The sequence below is a fragment of the Gymnogyps californianus genome, chromosome 6 (genome assembly GCF_018139145.2).
Source record: "Gymnogyps californianus isolate 813 chromosome 6, ASM1813914v2, whole genome shotgun sequence".
In the NCBI taxonomy this organism is placed as follows: domain Eukaryota; kingdom Metazoa; phylum Chordata; class Aves; order Accipitriformes; family Cathartidae; genus Gymnogyps; species Gymnogyps californianus.
Window position 1 is genome coordinate 3,318,411 of NC_059476.1, and position 22,401 is coordinate 3,340,811.

A 22,401-nucleotide genomic window follows, 5' to 3' on the forward strand; every position below is an offset into this window, starting at 1 on the left:
TGACCAAAAAAAAATGAGGATTAGAAATATTTGCAGCCTGTCTCTTCATTACCGGGCTGATGGAATCTGGATTTAAAATGCCCTTTCAATTCTTTCTTGTTAATACCACTGAAAATATTCCAGAACATACAACTCCACGTCAGCATACGATAACCACTAGTTTTTGAGGTCATATGCAAAACATATCATTTATCCCCAAAGGAATAAATTTCATTATTATAAGACATGTATAGATCCCTACTGCATCTGCAGTTTGTTCCACAATTTTGGTTCTCAGAATGATGCCACCCTTAATTTACGGTGGACTCCAAGTGCCCCAAAACAGGCCACTAAAACACTGCCCTGCAATCTCCAAAGCCAATTTTTAACAAATTATTTGCATCACAGAAGGAAAAAAAAATACCAAAACCCACCCTAGCTGCTGCATTGTGTTTTACTGTTTCCAAGCAACACTGTTGTTTCAGATCAAACATGAAACAGCCATCTCGGAAAGCTACAGTGCTTCTTCCTCTATACTTACTTATTCTGCATCATGTTCATTATAACCCAGTCGAAGGGATAGACATTCTTCCCAATGAGATTCTTGAACATGATGAATGTTTCCATCAGAAAATCCTAAAAGAAGAGAAAATATTTGGAAAAGATCACTCTTCTAGATCAAAAAAATACAAGTGATAGTGTCAGTTATTAATGACTAGATTCAAAAGGTGTCTTACTGTTCCGCTTCATAAAAAAGCCATTATTCATATACAACATACATAAATTCTACTAAGGCATATTTATCTATGACGTACATAAATCCTACAATAATTCTGTTTAAACTTTTCAGAAATGATAACAATAGTAATCCTACATCGTAAACAGCCCATGGTATTACCCAGGAACAAGCAGTGGTTTGCCAGTTACCCAAAGGCAGTTTCTGCTGAAAAAAAAAAATTTCTTTTCTATACCATAGACAAAGTCTCACGGTCCCTTCTTGTGCAGTGTGTATTGCAGCATACGCGTCGTGACACATGCCTGGCGTATGTCGGAAAGCTGTTAAAAGCATACTGGTACATGGAAAGAGAAAAAACCTAAGATATTAATTTTAATCTTACGATTACACTAAAAATACTCCCTGGAGTCAGTTGATGAGTTTTCCCTCCCTTTGTGAATATCCTCCTAAAATCTTCTCTTGCCTGAAAACAAGATGATCTATCTATTAAAAAAATATATGCTCTAGCTCAAAACTGGATTCAGGTAAGCGTGGTGGTGCACATCATCCCAACCTGGGGTAGGACAGCAATGGTTTGGCCACCCTGAAACTAGGAGAGACTCTCTCCCTAAAGGGAGTAGCAGTAATTGCTTCTGCAAGTGAAAACCTGACCCAGAACAAAGTTAATTTAGTAGCACAGACCAATTTATTTCTACACAGATATAAACAAATATCTCTTTGGAACAGAAACCTCGTGTCCTTTACAATGTAAATCATCTTCTACAATTTGGGAATCTATAATCGCTACCTAACAATTTGGGTAACATCAGATGCTTGGAGAAAGGTAAAGGGGGAAAAAAGAACCTAATGCAAAAAGTCCTTGATCCACTTCATGCAGAGATAAAAATGAACTTTTATTCCAAGGTTAGAATACTTTTCCTTTGCTACAGCTTCTCAGTAATGGTATTTATCTCATCTATCTTTAAAATGTCAAATGCCTTCAAAAAACCCCCAAAATGTTATATTCACTGGACTTTTAACTAAGGCTGTTTTTTATGTAACCTTTTCAGTAAGAAAGAAATACAAAGTTACTGCTCTCATAAGTATTTCTTCATGTGTGAGAGCCAGTCTCTTCGTTGCATTTTATCTTTTGATTTGTTGTTCTGTTAAGATGTTTTTCCTGGCTCAGAAATTCACAGTCGGTGGGAAGCAGGGAGCTGCAGAGATCCCGAGGACACAACATCGAGATCACGAAGCAACGTGAATTTCCAGGCTACTCAGCTCTGCCGTGTGCACGGCACAGGGGTTCCTTTGGGATGCTCTGCATCCCAGCTCCTGGTACCCAAAGGTACCAGGCCAAAGAGGGCCAAGAGAGCATCAGCAGCCACGACAGACACATTTTAACCAAAAAAATGTATACTACTAGTAAAATAACTCCTCTGTTATTCTACCAAAATCACTCCCAGCAACACAACATCAGTAAAGATGTTTTGACATTAACAGGATTGAGACAAAATTTGGAACTGCTCGTGGTTAATGAGATGTTACTGTTGCGTAAGGCAAAATTCATCCCGGACACACACTCCACTAGCTCAGTAAAATGTGTCTTCATTCAAGAGATCAAACTGCATACTTTACTGCTCATTTTTCGTGTATTTTGGTGAAAGAGTTACATAATTTCTAATAATCACGTTGCATATTTTGCTGCCCAAGCACTGCACAGTACTTCATTAGAACGCGTGCTTTTTTATAGCTGCAGCTATCGGGTGATTTTCTTCCTGATGCTGCTGCACAGCTCAGTAATTGAAATGTTAGTGGAAGCGGCACCATGGGAAGGGTCATCACCTATCCGAGAGGGCAGATTTGAGCTCACTGGGCTTTTCTTCCCCCTTAATATTTTATGAATACAGATATACACTTTCCTGATTTCTTGTAGCAAACTCTGCCTTACACTTCATTTGTCACCAGTTTCAGCTGTTGAGCCTCTGCACACTTTGCTGATCAAGCTGCATGTGGCGGTGGATGAATTTTCATATACTTTCTTGATGATTCACATTCGTTACTGACCCTGGAGGTTGTGCCACAATGCTACTTTGCTGATTCAGCTCTACATTTTAATCTACTGATGTTTACATTTTAATAAACCTACTTCAACACAGGTACTCTCAATAATGCTCTACAACAACTAAGCTAATTATTGATCAAATAAAAAGCTTCTGATGCTTACTTGTATTTTATGTATTTGTAATATTGCTCTCTTTTCCATTTTATCTTTCTTACAGAAAAGCAAATGGTTTATATGAATTAACCTCATATTATGAGCAAAACCCAGCTTTTTTTGGGGGGGGTGGGAGTGGAGAGGGAAGCTATCAGTTCATGCTGTGTTGCTGTAGAGCCTGCTTATTTTCAGTATACCCAGAAGCAGAACAAATTGTTCTGAACATTAAAAAATGAGAAAAACCTGTACTAAAGGAGCAAGGGCTGCAACTCTTGATCTCTCTCCAACTACAAATACAAATCCTATTTAATATCCCAAGGAAGGAGAATTCACAATAGATAGGACCCCTTCACAATTCCCATCCAATTACCGAAAGAAAACAGAGCAAGCTCAGCCCTGTAACTGGGTAGATGGTGACTGAGGAGGCTCAGACAATTCCATCTCCCCCGGAGTGCTGAGCATCACACCGCCATACACCTGTATCACTATTTATATTTTTCACAACCTGATTTCAAAGATGTTCTTCAATAAATTCTCAAACTTAATAAAAATAACTAGCTAAAACATGTAGGAACTCGATATGAAACAACTTTAGGCTAAGTTGACGAAAATTTCAGCTTTGCTGAGTCCTGAGGTGCAGCAGTCAGAAGTCAAATACGCTCAGGTACAGCTTTTCAGGACAACAGCTTAACCTCTGCTGAGCTGCTCTACGAGGCTGACTCTGGAAAGTCCACTCTCCACCATCGTGGATGGCTCTGGGTGGGCTGGCTCTGCCGGGTCCCACCACCACGGGGCATCCCCCACGACTCTCGCGTCACATCCCGCTAAGAAAAGTCTGCTGAAGCCATACAATCGCCCGCTCACATCAACGGTTAGTCAAAGCTTGTCATGAAAGGACGTACAATACTCACCAATGCACATAATCACATTAAACCCCGACGTCTAGGAGTGCAAAGTATTAAGGGGGGAGAAGAAAATGGAGGTGCAGAAAATTGTAATCTAAAACACTTTATGGAGTTTGTCTTTCTACATACTTCACTGACTCCAGGACATTGTCTTGAATGCCTTTAGGGAGGAATACTTCTGAGGTATTCCACATGGCAAAACATTAACATATATTTTTTTGTCAACTAATAGCCCATATGTCTCAACTGAATATAAATTTTACCAAGTAAAAAGGGGAGAGAGATCAGTCAGTCCCAGAAATAACTTCACTGATCCTGGATGATGTTTCATCTCAGGATGATAGTAGGCTTGACAGTAAGAAATTCCTCTTTGAACAGAAATACCTTAATGAACCTAAACAATATATTCTGCAGAGAGATACAAGACTGGTTTTATTGCATTCCACCTCATCTTTTCTAAGATTTTTGAGGGCAAATAAAACCGTTATAATAATCTAAAACTGACACCTACATAACATAGGCCATAAAGTTTCCTCTAGCAGTTCCAACACAGGGCTTATAACTTCTGGTTGAGCAAGAGCACATGCTGAAGAAAGATTTAAGGGTCTTCAATGGTGAAGAAGCAACCACAGCTTCACTTAACTTCTCCCTTTTTCTTGTAATTTTTTTTTCAAGAAAAACCTATTCATTTCTGTTTGAATCTAGTTTCAGTTCTAAATCGTTGCTTCTTTATGCCTTTGCGATTAAACTGAAAACCCTGTAATAGGAGATGCAGTTATCACCTCCATATGTAGGGAAACCGACTTTAAATGAAAACACTTCGGGATCGAAGCTCTAATAGGCGAGTCAAACCGCACTGGCTCAAAAAATTGTCGGACTAAAAAGAAATGGAAAAAGCATGAAAAGTTAAATGAAGAAGTAGGGAAAGGGTATTTTTCCATCCAAGCCATACAGTACCAAGCACTATATACGTACAGTACAGTTCAGTAGCATCCCACCACTGAAGACAGAAGAAAACAAAAGCTCTAAGAGAGGAACATGGGCAAATGTGAACCATAGCACCGGTAAGGGTAAAGGAGGCAATGCTCCTGGCAGAGCTTCACGGGGTATCAATTCTGATGGTGAAACATAAAATAGTGAACAAGACGTGGATTTCAAAGTAACAATGAAATCTCATCTATGAAGAAATACTTATGAGAACAGTTAACGCCTCACTTTGGTTGTCACTGAAAAGGTTATGTAAGCTTTTCTCTTAAACAGAGAAACTGGGTTGTATCTTCATCCTTTTGTCCTAAATGATAACTCAACCAGTTTTATTTGTGTTTAAAAAAAAAAAAAAAGAAAAATTAGTTTATTCACTGTAGTTTCCTTTTATTACAGGATTAACAATATTCTGCCATTATACCTTCACACCTTCATTTATATTATTTATACTTCAAAGTCAGTTTAAGGTAGCATTTTCTACCATTAACATATTACCCATTTAACGTTTTACCAGCTTACTGGTACTGGTACTCCAGTTTCCATTAACATACGTTATCATTTAATCAACAACAATATTAAAACATTGAAAAGGTACATTTTAATTAAAGATCTAAAACGTATTACAGCAACTGATCAAGTTTGGATTAGCATATCTCCTAATACACACGACAGTCAAGTGGCATAACAGTGGAAAACAAGTAGTCAGATAGTACACATGCTAATGGAAAACAGGATTTTAACAGTATAGAACAATCTCAGCTACACAACCCAAGAACACACGGAAAGGGACGAATATACAGAGTCAAGACAAAAGAAAGAAGTGATTCTTCATGTATCCCAGTGCGCTGCATGCACATAAATCAAACTCTTAAAACAAGCGATTACAAATAGACCACTTGCCAAATTTCAAATACATAATTACTCCCTTGTTTTCACCAAGAAAGATCTGACCTACAGAACCACCTTTCAGACAATTTAGACCAAAAAAGTGAGACTTGAAAATAAACACTTTTATTGCCATTAGAATAATCACAGATTTCCTAACCAGTATTTTTCTCTCTGCATTTTTTCATTACATGTTTTAAATGCTAACTGCTTTTACCTTTTTCTATGTAAAACCCTGTAATCAGTTTGCCTTTTCCAAAGCCAAATGGTTTGAACCACTTTAAAAGTACAGAAATATTTGGCTTGATTAACCTTAACACTCGTGTCTTTTCTGTATGCTAAAATCATTATTTTTCTAGCTGCATCTAGCTTGGGAATGTTTCATTATTAGTGGAAAACCAAGTCACTATCCATGTAAGTGCTCCAAGATCCCGAAGCAGACTAACTGGGAAGCAACCCTTTCAATATAGTGAAGCCCATCTGCAGTTCTTTGCAGTTGGACTTCGTCTTCACTCTCTTGAATCAGCGGCTTTGTACTTTAGTAATGCCAGATCAGGTACAGATAGACTGAGCAGCAGGGGCTCCAGCACCTTACCTGAAAACTGGCACGGGGCAAAGAGCTCAAATTCTTGCAGAATATAAGCAGAAGAACAAAAATTAAAGACGTAAAGAAAAACGAGAAAGTCCAAACATAAAGAAATTACACAAAGAAAAGACCCTGGGTTTTGTTACGTTGGGTTTGGAAGGAAGAAGGGAACGGAAATAAAGGCTACCCCTGAAGATTAAAATACAGGCGAAAGCTGCCTAAAACACCTAACAGAATCCCCAGCACCGGAGTGGGTAATGTAATACAGCTCATCAGGCTTCAGGTCATCCGCTAATTGATGGATCTCAGCCAACAAGTTTGGTAGCTACTTTGCAGCATGCACTTGCCATATGGCAATGATAGTTTCAGGTCATTAGAGAGTTATCTCCTTAGCTATAAACTCCCTTCTATCATGCTCTAATTAAGTTGTGTTGTTGGCTTAGTTAGGCTACCGAACGACTCTGAGAAGACAAATTTCAATTATTATTGCTTATTTAACAACTAAGGGCATCTTTAAGGTTAAAATGTTTTGTATAAAATTTAAAGCGAGCGGATCTGTAAGTAAAAGCTATTTAAACAAATGAAATCGGGACATCTGGAAGATTTAACACTGGAAGTTCCTTTCCTCAAGAAAGCTTTTTTTTTCCCCTTCTCTCCTTAAGCAAAACAGATTTTTAGTAATGGCTCCGCACTACTATTTCCTAATGCTTTCGTTTAATTGCCTTAAATCCACTGTCTCAGTGTTTGCTTTTTAAAATACTGAACAGCTCCAGAGATGAGCTGTATTCCTGTGTGTGGCAGCAAGGTTAATTTTGTCCTTTGCAAATTCAGAAAATGTGTAAGTCATAGCGCTTATTAATTATTTTTATATTAAAACTGTAACGTCAAATGCATTTTGTTTCCATTTCATATGCATATTTAACAAACTAACAGGAAAAAACCAAACACAAGCTAAACTGTCTTATGGATAGATAAAACATGTTGAACTTACCACAACATCTGACCTCATCTTTCCAAAAGTCTTGATTAAATGAGCGTAGTGATAGTCCTCCATTTGCCTTAAAATGGCAGTCATGCATGCAACAAAACTCCCCTATCAAAAACACAAGTACAAAAAAATCAATTATTTAAGATAGGGCAACATAATACTTGCTATCAAAACATAGTATTGCTAGAGAGCACCACGTAATGCAGTGGATATAATTCTATCATTTAAATTCATTAATGAATATGCAAAATTCTGTCATGAAAACACAAAACATCTTGAAAAGTTTCTATTTCCAATTTCATGGTTTTTATCACCATTTTCACTGAAGATTTTGCAACATATTCTTCATATAAAAATTGCTCAGGCATTAAAGGCTTTGGAATGTAATAAACACTACTGCTAAAAATATCACACAATATCAGGATTTGCATTTGGGAAGTCGATACTCTGCTCAAGGAAGAATCTCTTAAAAATCATTATATTGAGCATCAGTTAAACCCCAAGTTTGAATTTCATTGAGTGGTATTTTCAGATCCTGTGATGCTTAAAAAAACAAAACGAAACAAAACAAAACCCAGTAACTTCCATAAAAACAGAATAGCAGTACCAAACATATCTCTCTCAAAGTTTGGTCTCAAAGACCAAAAAAAGTTTAATCTTTCCTTCTGGCACATGAAAGTATCGTAGCAACAACTCCAACCCACTTCTATAGCTATCAGAAGTTCCGATCCCACAAATGACTTTTCTGCTTGTCCATCCTCCTCCTCTGACTATCTGCTAAAAACCTGTTGACAGATTATGGTAATAGCATCCACACCTTTCCTGATCTTTAATGAAGAGTAAATTGTTGGAAAAAAATCAGCAGAATTACTCAGAAAATAAATGATTCTATATATGGTTTGATAAATTGTAAATTCCCCTTTCTGTGCCATTTTCAAGGTTATTCTATGCCATGCACAGCCTGGCAGAACACAGGAATTTTCTATTCTTTCTAGGCATAACACAGCAGTTTTATTGTTACCTTTAAGATCTGCATTACTTTCAATTTAAAATATTTATTTCTACATCAGTCCGAGTAATTGAGATCAAACGCAAAATGACACTAGGTTATCTATGTGTGTTATGAGCCCTCTTATTTACCGTCTAATCCCCCAACCTCCACCAGATAAGCACTCCTTTAATTTGCTTTTCTCCTATGTAATGCAGTTTAGATCTAAACTCCTACATAACTGATTTTGTCCATGCGAGAGCATTATTTTTTCTACACGATGCAAAGGTACCTGACGAGAGTTCTTAGGCATATGCAAACGGCATGAATATGAAAGGAAAGGCCACCCGAGCTGCTGTTCCATGACATCAAAAGAACTTTATAACAAACTATGACAAGAATGGAAGCTGTGGCTGTACAAAGATAATGTTTACTACTATGAAAGGTAAATAAGACGGGATCATCTCAAAAAATCTCAAAACGTTAATTGTCAAAACACCATATAACAAGCACTCTACATAACAGACACTGTAAAAGGGCTTACGCCTGCAAGAAAATATTCAATAGCCCATATTCAGTCCTATTTCCCCTAATGATGTCATCAATCAAAGTAATGTTTCACTGCTAGTCAGAATTATAAATTTTTTAAATTGGCTGCTTAAGACTAGGCTGCAGATGTAATTCAGTCCATCACTTCACATAAGGCTCTGTACATGGTTCATAAATGCTCAGGAGAGCTGAAGACGAACTTTGTTTTGCTCATGGTATCTTTTTATAGGTGCTCGCTCACTTAAATAATCTGTAAAGTCCATTGCTTTGCAAACACATAAACGTATCTTTACCTTCCTTCACATAAACACATCAACCCCACATTTGCAAATCCAGCCCTTTCCAGGTAATCCACTAGTCAACATACAGCCTCTGCTTCCTTCTAACAAAGCAGTTTCTCTAACTGGCTAACAGCTTTGATCATATTTCTGTGTTTATCTACCCGTTCGATGAGTAATTCAAGTTAATATACACAGCTGCAATAGTCAAATGATGAATTTCAGACCTGAGGGAATTATCATGGCAACTTTGTATATCAAAAAAATGAATGTGGAGCAACTGTTAAACTTTCAAACGCATTTTAATATTCATTTTTAGATACGGGAGCAGCTAGAGATGCGGATGAATTTGATTGCCATCTCCTCTGCATCTACTGGATCTATCCTCTCCCCTCCTCTGGCTGCTCGCTGGGACGGCTGCCTGTACACGAGCCCTCTCGTCCCCCTCCGACATCCCCGGCTCCTGCCAAGGCAGCCCAACCCTCTCCTCGGAGCAGCGCGCTAATTCAGGGGGGAGCTGCTATGACTGTCCCCATAAGCCGGGGAAAATGATGAGTCACTGAAGCGAGAGATAATTACAGACGAGTATCTTCTTAATTAGCATGGTGAGAATCGGAAAGGACACATGAAAGTTTAATGTCTGGTGGTTAAACACGCTGCTTCCACGTGAAAGTGTGAAAATATGAAAGCGTGTTCAAAACTTGCAACGGTTGCTGGAGAAAAAAATAAATACAGAAAAATAAAGAAGCTTAGCAAATACAAACGAAACATGAATATGAAGGGATTCTGCAGTGCGTTTAACTTTTAGTTAAAGAAAACTACAGAAACTTGCTAAATGTTGTCATGTCAGCTTGTGCTGAGCCCCAAAAGTGGCTCCAAGCAGAATGGGTCAGGGTCCTTGATCAGTTAATCAACATTTCTTCCTGTTTCCCTGCATAAAACAATGAGATCATGCTCATCTTAGTATTATCTTGGTAACAAAAAACCTTTCTTTGATACCATTTTGTTCTTGTAAGCCTCCGCTGCATTACACACACAGACATCCCTGCTACAACATTTATCTTCAGATCCCACCTGCTAAACAGTGTTCAAGCCCCTGCTGGTTAGGAAAATCTATTTAATATTAGAAAAAAGTACACTACCAGTCATCTCTTTACTTTTCATAATTTTCTTTGCCCTTAGTGAGATATCATTTGCAGCCAGCATGCTCTTAATTACAATGCTAATAAAAATTTGTAATTATTTATAGGCAATATTTGTACTGTAGGTGTTTATAATATGGTCTATTAACTATTTAGCAATAGCTAACAACATTATTAAATTTTAATCTTAAGTTGATTTTTAATCGTTAGTTGGTTTCTGAGATCATTGTCATCTTCTGCAGCATACCACTCCAAGCAATACACAGAAAAAACCATATCTAATTCTTTAAAAAATCAATTTCAATTTTAACTGTAGGAGCAACTGCAAACCTGCGTTTACACAGCAAGTACTGCAAGGGCAACATAGGGGGCTTGCCATTGCCCTGGGCAATTATTAGCTATTTATTCACTGAAATAGTGTCAAGGTTTATCCTGAAAGCCTTTCACATCCTTCCTTACCTCCAAAGCTCAGAAATGAAGTAGTCACACAGTGACTAAGAGAATTACTACACATCATACTAGAGAAGCGCATTTAATGCACTTTGTAAAGCAGCTGAACACAATTAATTTCTCTCCTGCCCAAAAGCAGAGGCACTGGATTCATTCTTTCTTTTCAGACCAGGTACACCGAGGCAGGTGGGTGGGAATTTAGTATTCCCAAAGCAAAATCATGGGATCCAGGACATCTGCAAGCCTGTTGTAAGGGAAGCCAGATCTAGCTCCCGTGCTGGAGGACTGGTCATTCAGCTACATTAAAAGCAAAAAACAAAACAAAACACCAAAGCAGCTGATTTTTCTTTGGAAACGATGTATTATTATTCAGAAATACATTTTGTATCAAAAAAAAAAAAAAAGACCGTGCAATTCCAAACTGTAAACTTACTTCTAATTCCTGTAAAACATAGTTCTGCAGGAAAAGTAGAAGAGGCACACGAATGCTCAGAAAGTACTTACCTTCTTAAATTATCTTTACAATAAAATAATAAATGTTCAAATGGCCCTTTAGCAGGTATGAGTAGGGAAATTTTAATATCAAATAATCCCCACAAGTAATTCTAACACTGAAAAATTTCAGAATGAGAAGAGAATTCCCTGCAGGAGAGACAACACATGCCAATGCTTTTCTCCCTCAAGGGTAAAACATCCTATTTTAAATAGTCTTGTCCATTTTCTTCCAGGGAAATCTCTAAGTTGGAAATATTAAGCTTTTTATGTATAGTGAGAAAATCTAAGAGAAATCAAAACTACACTAAGTTAAGGGATGTTTCATTATAATGTCCTTATTACCACGATCAGGAACAGATGAAATAGCATAAGTTGCATTTATTTTTCAATAAAATTTTCCTTACATGGCCTTAAAAGACTACACAGCTAAATAAATAAATGGATAAATAATAAAAAAAACCCCAAAACACTCAAAAACATTAGAATGAACTTCTCACTACATTTTGGCTTTCAGAACATTTTCATAGAATTTACTTTGTTGAAAAGGGTTTAAGTCCCTCACAATTACCAGACAGTTTGCAAGGATATAAAAATGCAGTAAGCTTTGCTTACAACATGTACTCTCTATATATTAGCAACAAATAAAGAAATAAAAACCAGTTATTATCATTTCTAGAAGCCACGAAAGAAATTCTCACCACTTAAGGACTCAGAAGATAAAAATCCATCTTTAAAATGCCCCAAATTTCAACTTTTTGGTAACTACTGTTAAGAGTATCGGCTGCCATGTGAGCTTGCACTGCAAGATGAGTTACCTCACTACTAAATGTAAAATGCAATGTGTCTGCAAACAAGTTTGCTCACTTAAGCAAAATATGATGAAAGACAGTATGACAACCCAAGGCGGATAAGGCAGAGGAACTCCCGGCTTTTCTCGTTCTGAAGAATACTTTCTATTGTATAAGATATAATGACCCCGCAGCACACGGCTCACCATTAGCTACCGGTTAAGATGCACCAGCGTAGGTTCCTGGGCACATCACCGCACGCGTCAGTGAAAGCACGTGATGAAGGTTCAGACCCAACAGCAAGTATGCCAAAACCAGGAATGGGGATCACTCTGTATGAAGGTAATTCAGCTCTCCGGGAGCATAACGCCTCGTTTCTGCTGCCGGGCTTTTCTGGGCGCCGGAGAGAGCACTGTGCCCAAGCAGTCTCCGCTGGCCAGCGCGCGGCGGACGGGAGTCGCAGCTATCATTGTATCCTAGCTCTCCGTACAGCACTTAAAGCCACTTTGACACAGATTCCTTAAGCTTCTACCAGCAGCATCTACCCGTGCCGTCATACAAGTAAGGATAGGAAGAAAAAAACAAAACAAAGCAAAACGCCCCTAAAGATACATACATATATGTATATAAATTCATACATACATTTCTCATAGTATTAATACAAACATTTCTTTTCCTGTAATAGAAAATCTGACAGTAAATTCAGCAGCACCTTTAGAGAGAAAGTTATTTCACGGATACAGCAGCAGAATGTAAACAAGTGCAAAATGTTAACATTTATCACTTTTTTTCTTACTGAATATATGCTATTTTCGATTTCCTTAGGCCAAATCCTGCCTTCTTGACCACGAGTAAATGGAAGGAATAAAACACGTGAGTCTTTTTTCCTTTGAGAAACAGAAGTTAACATTTGCAATAATGTGAGTGATAAATGTTTGGGTTTTTTTCCTGCTGCCACAAACATTATTACAAAGGCATCTTTTTGCAAATCAAGAACCACTAAGGTATTTTCAGCTGACAAACTTTGCTCTCAGAGCTCCTGGACAAGACGTGCCATCTCCTTTACCCCATCTGATTTAAGCAGCTCAGTGCTTGCCTAGGCAGCAAGGACCTACCGATTCAGCGTAGGTCCGTTCAGAATGCAGAAGACTGATACGGAAGTTTATAGGGGAATATTAGCTTACTTAGTCTTGTATATCTTGTTTTACCTCAAAACGTATTTTACAGATCCAGATTTGAACTCTGACAGTTCAATCTCTATCAATCAATAGAAAACTTGTTTTAAAAGGAAATCCTTTAGAGGCCTTCAATGCTGATAACTATGTCCTGACCAGCTGAGCACACTGGTTCCAAAATAGAAAATAATGTCAAAAGAGCTGATTTTCCTGAAAAGAGCACAACGCATAAGGAAATTTTCCATTTTCATAGGTGGGGCATGGAAGAATAGCATTTAGGTGTGCTAAGCAAGTCACCGGGATAATGATGTAGGCTATCTGAGGAACCTCAGGAGGCTTTTCCTCCAGCCTGCTGAAAGCAGGACTGCTCCAGGCTTGGACCAGGCTCCTCAGGGCTTTACCCCGTTGGGTCTTGAAACCCCCAAGGATGGAGGTCAACTGCAATGAAGAATCTGGCTCTGGCGTCTCGACAGCCTGGGGGGCTGCTGTTAGGTCCCCCCAAAGCCTCCCTGAAGGCAGAGCAGAACCATCCTTCTGCTGCCAGAAGTCACAAGCTCTCAACTTGCCCCGTCTTGGGGACCTCTCCTGTACCATCAGGAGACCAGGATCTGCGAACCCCTCTGTCGCTGCCCCATGTGCTCACCCCCTCCCACAGCAGAGCAGTCCCACACCTCTCTGCAGTTTCCAACCCCTTTGGTGCAAACTGCCGCATCCATATGCTCTGACAAGCAACACAAATTAGGCATTTTACATAAAAGAGAACATTTGAGAGAGGTCAGTTCCATGCTGAGCCCCTGCAGGAACTGCTTAGCACGAATCCTACGTGGCAAACCAGCAAGCAAAAATTTCCTGAGATACATTTTAAGTCGACAAAAGCTCTTGCAATTAACAAAATAACTTTGTGGATGCAAAATAAATGCAACAAAGGTATGGTTTTGAGTTTCCTTCTTCATGGTTTACTGAAAAGACTAGTTTGAGGACTACAGAGAAAAAAAGCCGTACTGAAGCAGTATAATTACGTATTTATTTGAGAAGGTACTTATTTTGGAAGGTATTTTATTTGAAAAAGCTGGTTCTTAGCAAGAAGTCCTTGTCCAAAGGTTTCCAAACTTCTTTCATGTACCAACTGCCAGAAGAACAGACCTACAGCCACCTTCCCCTGTTTCGGAGGCAGATCTCCGTTACTCTGCCCAGACGGACCTGCAGGCTCCCCACTCCTTCCCAATCTCGGTGAGACCCAGCAAGGCAAAAATATTCAACCAGCTCCCCTTCGACATATTTCTGTGCTGTAACAACGCTACGGGCTCTAATCTACTGCTTCTAAATGAATTCTGAATAAGCAAAATCCTGATTATTGTTTCATTTGAAGGAAAATCCTATGTTCCCAAACAGTAGGGAAAAAAGTCCCACTTCTCTGAATAGAGGGAAACCTCTCTGGCAAGAAGAGCAAAAAGGATCTTCACACAGATCAAAACCAGAACCCGAAATCACGATAGCTTAACTGAAATTCATTTTGTAAAAGGCTTATTTATTAGAAACTTGATGAAACGCACAACAAAAATATATACAAAGCGTTCTCTAGTTTGAAAGTGCTTTGCACTTTCGTAAAAGGCAAGCAAAAAATTAATGAGACATTTTAACACCACCATTTATCATTTTTCTAAGGCTCTTTTTCAAAGAAGTCCATTTAAACCAAAAATGCTTCACTTTAAAAAGCTCTATACAGTCTCAGTATTAAACAGTATGCCCTTCAATTGGAATCAGAGTACTTAAGATTTCTGAATGTCGGTCCATTTATTTTTGGTTTTCTAAATGCAATTGTCTTTCCCCACCTTTTTTCTCCCCCTGCTATACTAAAAATTATTTCACTGAAAATCTAGAGAACTGCCCTCAATAAATCTGTTTCAGGTATCTTGGTTTACACTTCAATTAATGCTAATAACAAAATTATAAATATAAGTAATAAAATACAGAAAACAACAGTATTTATGGGTATGGCCAGTATTCAAACAGTTAAAAAAAAATACGGAAAAGCCATATAAAATACATTTTTAAAGAATTTTGCACACATGCAGCACTGAATATGGGAATAGAACCATTCTGGGATTTAGAACTACTTACTTTTATTGCAATTATCACTGGTTGGCACTCAAAGACTTTCATACGACTCGTGTGATATCAGGACACATCGGGAAGGACAAGGAAGGAGATGCAGAACAAACAAGAGCCGGTGTGCCCGTGCATCAGTCCCTATTTGAGGAATGGTTTCCACAGAGCCCTATGCAGAGGAGCAACCTTTGAGTAAGGCTTCAAAGCTGCAAATTCACAGCAGAGCAGAGAGATGAGCGCTGACATTTTTACATCATCTAAAAAGACACAGGAATTTGGACTGGTACCACTTGGTCGAAGACCTACCCACTGCCCCCAAATGCATTCAGCGATGTTTTGTCAGCTTTGCTGTTACTGCTCCAGCTGCTCGCCGGGGTTCTCTAAGCGGTAACGCGGCTGACATTCCCATCGACAGCGATCAGCGGCCTTCTTCCCCAGTGCATGGCCAGAGAGTTTTTAATCCCACTACAGCACGCACTGGCGCTTTTGGGGGGCTACAGAGAGCGGTGGTGAGCACCTCTGGGTGCCCCTTCCCTCGGGACTCTCCCAGCCCTCTCCTTCCCGTGGGCTCCTCTTAGTTTCCGCCTCCGCTCTTCCTCTGCTTTAGGGGAAAAAGCCTGTTCTGACCCTCTTCCTTGACCATTCAACCCACCCTGCCATTTAAAGACATCTCTCTGCAGAAAAATCTTGTTTGCCCCTTTCAATCTCTCCTGTAAACTGGAATTTTCTTCTGTATAATGAAACCTGACTGGAGACAGCCTATCTCCAAAGTTCACACGCATACTGGAAATCTCTGCTCTCCAATTTAAGTACCATTATCTGCTACTTATTTGGGGCTTGGAGTTAAGCTAAGTGAATAGACGTATTCATAAACACGCACATTCATTTGGTCTGTACTTTTCCAAAATCCGCAACAACTGTTTCAGCGTTTGGGGAATTACTCATACAAAAGCACCTCCCTAAGGCCTCCACCTCTCCCTGTCCCCAGCATCGAAGAAGAGCGACAGATACGCGAAGCAACAGCCCACAGAAATGCGTGCTTACTCACACACACGTGAACAGAAAGTGCAATCATCTTGGTACAGACTTAACATGGGAGTAACAAAGTTCCTGACACTAATGTGAACCTCAAACTAACTGCCTTCCTCGCCCCAGGGAAAGCCTTTCATCTTGTTTATTTTAGATTTCCCAAAATGAAATTATGTCTTACTTTCTTCACATTATTGTTAGGAAGCTAATTTAACTATAATTATTATTATCATCCTCTGAAGCACTCTCAAAATGAAAGACATATCTGTTCTAGCACTCAGTGTTAGATAAATGACAAGGAAAAAAAGCTGAACTTTCTCTGAAGCAAACACAAGTCACCAAAGAGTCACCAAAATAAAAACAAAGCTAGAAGATAACACGGCCGAGATGCAGACACGTGCACAACCAGCACAGGAGCGTGTCCTCTCCTTGCAGCATCCTCAAAAACCAGAGGACCAGAGAGGTTTGTTTTGAACTGCGTCGCCCACGCTGCTGTGTCAGCACCAGCTAGAGAGGCAACAAAAGGTGCTCAGCACTGACCCACAGCAAGACTCACAACATCGCCGTGGGAAAGGAGATGCTCACAAAAGCTAGGCCGTCAGCCTCTTTCAGCACAGCAGGCTGCAGGCTTTGCAAGGATACTGTAAGGAGGCACAAGCAAAATATAGTTTACGGATCCTACACCGCAAAACTTTACTCATGGCTGAACACCTCGATAAACCACAATGTTGGCTAATGCAATCAGAAACAGTATTTTACTTATCAAACACAATCGATGTTGCAAGCCATGTAAATAAACTATCATCATGTCGATGCAGACCAGCTGAAGAATTTAAGTTTTGCAAACACTAGGAAAAGATAATTTAAGACAACTGGCATCCTATGTTGAGAATGACTGCACTGAAGTAATTTCAGTAATTGTGATATCCTACAGGTATTATGGATAGTATCTCTGCAGCAGGCAGATCACGCTGCAGTAAGATATCACTATGACAAATCAGGGGAATACTAAGGGAAGATATATAATCTTATAGATGAACCTCCTCTTCAACCAAGACAGGTGACCCTGCAGATGAATACACTTCTAAAAGCAACAGCCATTTTTAAGACAAATTATTCTACTTTTGGTGCTTCTCATTTGACTCGTTGTGACATAAAATATTTAGCAACTGGTTTATTGAGGGGCTCAGCAAGCTTGAAAGAAAGATCAGAAATATGTGCAATCAAAATTTAATTCATAGAAACACTCAGTTTATATATCCTTGGATTAAAAAGCAACTTGCAAAAAGAGGTCTCTTTGGGGAAGCTTTTGCATTTTTTAACTAATTTCTACCTTTGGTTCGTAATCACAACATACCACTGGGGCTGTTCTGTTACGAAGTTTTCGGGACAGAACAGACAGTGGATATGGGAAGGAGGTTTATGGGGAAGGCAGTCTCTGATGTTGTGCTCTGCTTCTCAGCTTTCAGTGCTGTAGAAGGTTACATAGTCCTTGCAGACAGGAATTACTGCAAGGCTCTCATCAGTGTTAAAATAAAGACAGGGCTCTTTACACATTTGCATGTTATCAAAATGAAAACCCCATTATAGGCAATGTTCTCACTCCCTCCTCCCCAAAGAGTAGGAAAACTGATTAAATAGAGAAAGATAGCACTGCTGATAACAGTCTGGTCCTTTATATGATTTTTCTAACTTAAGTTCAATTTTCTGTTGTATTTTGTAGTATAGTAGCAAAACTAATAGTATTTATGCAAATCCACGTACCAACATGGTAAATAAGAGAAATAGTAGTAGCAAACAGGAGATTTCACAGAATTGAAATTCCTCTTCTCTGCCTACAAGGATCCTCACCTTACCTGCCTCTTCCCTTGCAATTTGGCTCCCAAATCACACCCGCACCCCTCGAGGACAGATGCAAGGACGAAGTCTGGAGGAGCACGGCTCCTGCTAATGCACACATTGCAACTTTCATTCAAAAGTTAGAATACGATTCACCAGAGGAATGAGAAAGCCCATTATTTCCATTACAGAGCCACAAAACCAGAAGCACAGTGAGCAGATGCAATTTGTACGGGGTCCCGTGCCAGACCGTCGCGGAGCTGCGAGCAGAGCTCTGCCGCCCGCCGAGTTGCAACCACTGCAGGGTCTGGGCTTCCAGCTTTCACCTCTCCCGCGGGGACAGATGGGAACATTGCCACCATTATCCTATGGGAATTATCTACCAGAAAGTTTTCTCTTTGTCTTGTGTATACGTAGGTGGCCTCTTGCACAGGCAATCTCACTTTGTCTGTAATTTCTTCAGCTTGTTAGATTTTGTAAAATGTGCGCAAGGTTTGCCAGGAGCAGAGGAAAAACTCAGTAGCGTTTCGTTTAGACAACAAAAAGCAAGAAGTTCAGATTTAAATATTTTCTGACAGGCAGTGCGGGAGGCTATCCACAGATATTTTGAGAAGTAGCCATATCTATATTTCATAAGGATACATTATCAAGGAACACAGACCTATTTAGCATTTTGCATTTAATTAAAGGAAATGGGGAAGGACTCATCTGCAGAACCTGAACACGATAATATATGGGCTGCACCTCCAAGAATGACACAATTCTTCCCTGTAACATTATTAAATTTGAATTTTCTTTCTTATTAAACTCAGAGTAACTCAGAATACTTTGGGGGATTCTTTCAGACAACCTATTGCTAAACAATGTACAGTATCAAGAAAAGCTTCAAAGCTCAAAGATACTTCATGAAAAGAATATGAAATCAATCTATAATATGCAATCTAAGCAAAAGGAGCTGAACATTTCTCTTGTGGAAAACTAAATTAATTAAAACTCTTTTTTATTACTATTTGGAATGATGACCAAAAAGTTCAACATAATATGCTCCAACAGGATGCTACTGATAAATAGCTCTTTATCCTTTTCCTACTGCAGAAATCAGCGCACCTAAACTGAGCAGAAATCCAACACCAGCAGGACAAAAGGAGACTATCAGCCACGTTAAGGACAAACTCGGCTTTTTTCTTCTGATTTGGGGCCAATCACAACATTGAACAGCAAAAAAGGAAATGTAAAACTCCTGGCAGGAGCACAACAGAGCCTGTGCGGGACGGCAAAGCCCGAGCTATGCAATCCTCTCTCGGAACTGCCCAGTTTTTGGGTACGTGCAGGGACACCTCTGCCTCGCTGGAAGGCCAAAGGAGCCAGGCATCGTTTCAGGAGCAGGAGGCAGCGTGGAAAAATAAGGCAGCAGACGTCATGAAGACAACAGCACTTACTCAGCTATGGGCACAGAGGGCAATGGGAAGCGATTTCTGCTTTCCACCCTTCCTGACAGCTCTCAGGGTAAGGATAAACAGTAAAGGGGAGCAGTGCTAACTCATGTGAATAAAAAGGATGAATTCAAAAAGCATTACATTGAAATATATTTCTTTAAAAAAAGTATTTTGCATACGTGAAAAGCATGATGACTTAAAGAACTAATCGGTTGGAATAATTAAAATTTGAAAGGCCTATTTTAAGAAAGCCAAGCCACAGAACTGAAGCAAGCAGCGGGCCAGCACCTGTGCGTACATCTTTTTGAAGTAATTAGACCAGGCTATGACCACAGGAGTTTCTTCTGCATGCAAACAAATTTTTATTTTTATTTTTCAATTCAGTTTATTCTATTTATTTCAGATCAATAACATATACTTGGAAGTTAAGAAACAAACTAAACATTTTAAACCCAGGACATCTCATTTCCCTTTTCCGTTCCATGGAAAAGCCAAGACATGGGACTGGATTTCCCAAGTCCTGAAGGACAGAGCTCATCTGCATCCAGTGACCATGTGGTGACAGCCAGGTATCCCGAGACCTGAAGGCAGCACCCCAGTGTCTGCAGAGGGCTCCCCCCACGCTAGTTAGCCTGGCATGGCAGCAATAAGCACAGGGCCAAGAGGGAATATCTGCTCATAAAGCTCTACTGGCTCCAGACGAAGCTAATTCAGGTTTCTCTGTGCTTGCAGGCGTACCAAAAACCACCTAAAGCATTTTAGGGGAATACCTTCTGTACTGAATAACTCACTATGACGAAAGTGCAAAACATGCTTTGATAATTGTCCTTATGATATCCAACACACTCAATATATTCAAGTAGTAACAAAGCATTTTTAAGTGCTGGTTTTCCACCACTGAAATAAATTCCGATTCATAATTGAATTTCATTTTCCTTCCAACATCTTCTTGGCAAAAATCATAAGGGAAAAAAGTAAATCCCCTCACAAATAAGAAGTCATTTATCATTTTCTAACACAATAACACTTAAACATTAAGAATAGGATTAGATGTATATTCAACTATGTAATTGCTTTCACGTACGTACAGCCTATGCATGTGGTTAACAAAAGCAACTTAAGTCGAGAGATCTTTTTTAATTACATATCCACACCTAAATGAGAATTAATCTCTCTTTGAAAAAGCAATTAAAATTAAACCCAAAACAAGATTAAAATCAGTGACTTAAAACGTTCCAAAGTAAAAATCAACTTCTCTCGCCGCAGTGGCAGCAGAGGACCAGGCGCAGGGACTGCCAGCCCGGAGAGGGGAGGCCACGCTCCCGAGAAGGCGGTGGGGAAGGGGCTGGTTTGCTCCACAGAGCTCAGCTCTTACAGCCTGCGTCCTCCCTACGCCACTCCGGGCGAGCAAATGCGAATATCCCGTGATGCACACTCCTCCTTTTTTCCTCCCAGACTGCCAGCTGAGCAGTAACGACGGGACTAAGCAGAACCTCTTTTACATTTTCTGATGTTCAGCTCCTTGCCCGGACTCCCTCAGGATTTCCCAGCCCAGCCCTGGAGGCCTAGGACTTCTCTGCCACGGTGAAGTACGTTCGGACCAGCACAACTGAGGCAAAGCAGCAGCTTTGATATATATTCAAAATATCTAAGAAATATTAAGAAAGAATAAGTAAAACTAAAACCAGTGCACAGGCTAAAGCAAAAGCTATATGGAATTAGTTTAATTTAGCAACGCTGCCTCCCCTGCCATCTTTAGTTACTATTCAGTCATTTAATTAAAATTTTCACGATAATCCACATATTTATGCGCATAACACTTCTTCATGTGGCTGTAATATGGCAAGAAAGCTGAGGGCAGAAAAAAATGTGTAGTTTTTTATACCGCAGACTGCACATTGTCACAGCTCAATAAAGCCAGCAGTGTTGCAGCGGCCTGCGCCATCTGAGCACCCCGCTCGCTTCTGCTCCGGAAGATGGTAACTAGGCCAAAGATGGGCTGCAACTTTCTATTTTTAGACTTGTGTTTGAGTCCAGTTCCATTTTTCTTCTCATATATACTCATGAGATGTTACTGAAAACTGTGGGTCTGCTTCTCTTCCCTTCTTTGCTGCCTTCCACACTCCCCGATCCCAGCGCATCCAGCTCTGGATTAACCGCTCCGCGTACCTCATATAAATACTGCTGATATTTTTGCCATTAAGCCCACGAAAGAAAAGCTGGAAGTCAGAACTGATGCGCTTGGACCAAGGCTAAGACAGCTCAGATGTTCAAACAGCGGGGAAAAAACAACAACAAAAAATCTGTGGATAAAAGCACTGAGCTTGTAAACGTTGAAGAGGAAACTTTGAGGACTACCTCCTTATGAAAGCTAGTAAAATGGAGACCAGGGAAAGCACTATTGAAAGTAAAGAGTAAGAGATTCTCAGTGGAAAAGTTTCACTACTGAGATGGAAAACATATTAACAGCCTGAAGACGCATTCAACTCATGCACATATATACAGCTGTCCAGTCCCCAAGTCCATTCAAAGACAAAAATTAGCTTTCATTTGGAACATTTTCTCTACACTGAATACTAAACAGTCACTTCATATTGCCATAGAAATCTCAAGGGATGCAGAGAAAGAGTTAGACATAAATCATACTTTTCCTGCCTTTGCACGCTCAGATCTGTGCAAAACATTGCGTAGCTTTCACTAGTTCAAAAAAGTGCAAGCTTATTTTTTTCTTCAGATCTTTTTCAAATAATCCTCAAAAAGTAAATTGCAAACAGGATCAGCAAAATTATCCCACTCAACTGTGTACACGTAAAAAAAGGCTCATCTATTGAAAACCCTCTGTTCTCAAATCACAAACATGCCC

The 22,401-nt window shown here is 39.6% G+C and overlaps 1 protein-coding gene across 2 annotated transcripts in view; it reads right to left on the reverse strand.

Moving 5' to 3' along the window:
* The window catches only part of DOCK1 (dedicator of cytokinesis 1), a 318,400-nt gene that overhangs the window by 129,039 nt on the left and 166,960 nt on the right, over positions 1 to 22,401 (reverse strand). For both annotated transcript variants that reach the window (XM_050899443.1, XM_050899442.1), the window contains exons 28-29: positions 7,264 to 7,365; positions 521 to 615 (exon numbers count right to left, since the gene is read on the reverse strand). In XM_050899443.1, coding sequence (XP_050755400.1) covers positions 521 to 615; positions 7,264 to 7,365 — 197 coding nt within the window. The remainder of the gene's footprint in view (positions 1 to 520; positions 616 to 7,263; positions 7,366 to 22,401) is intronic.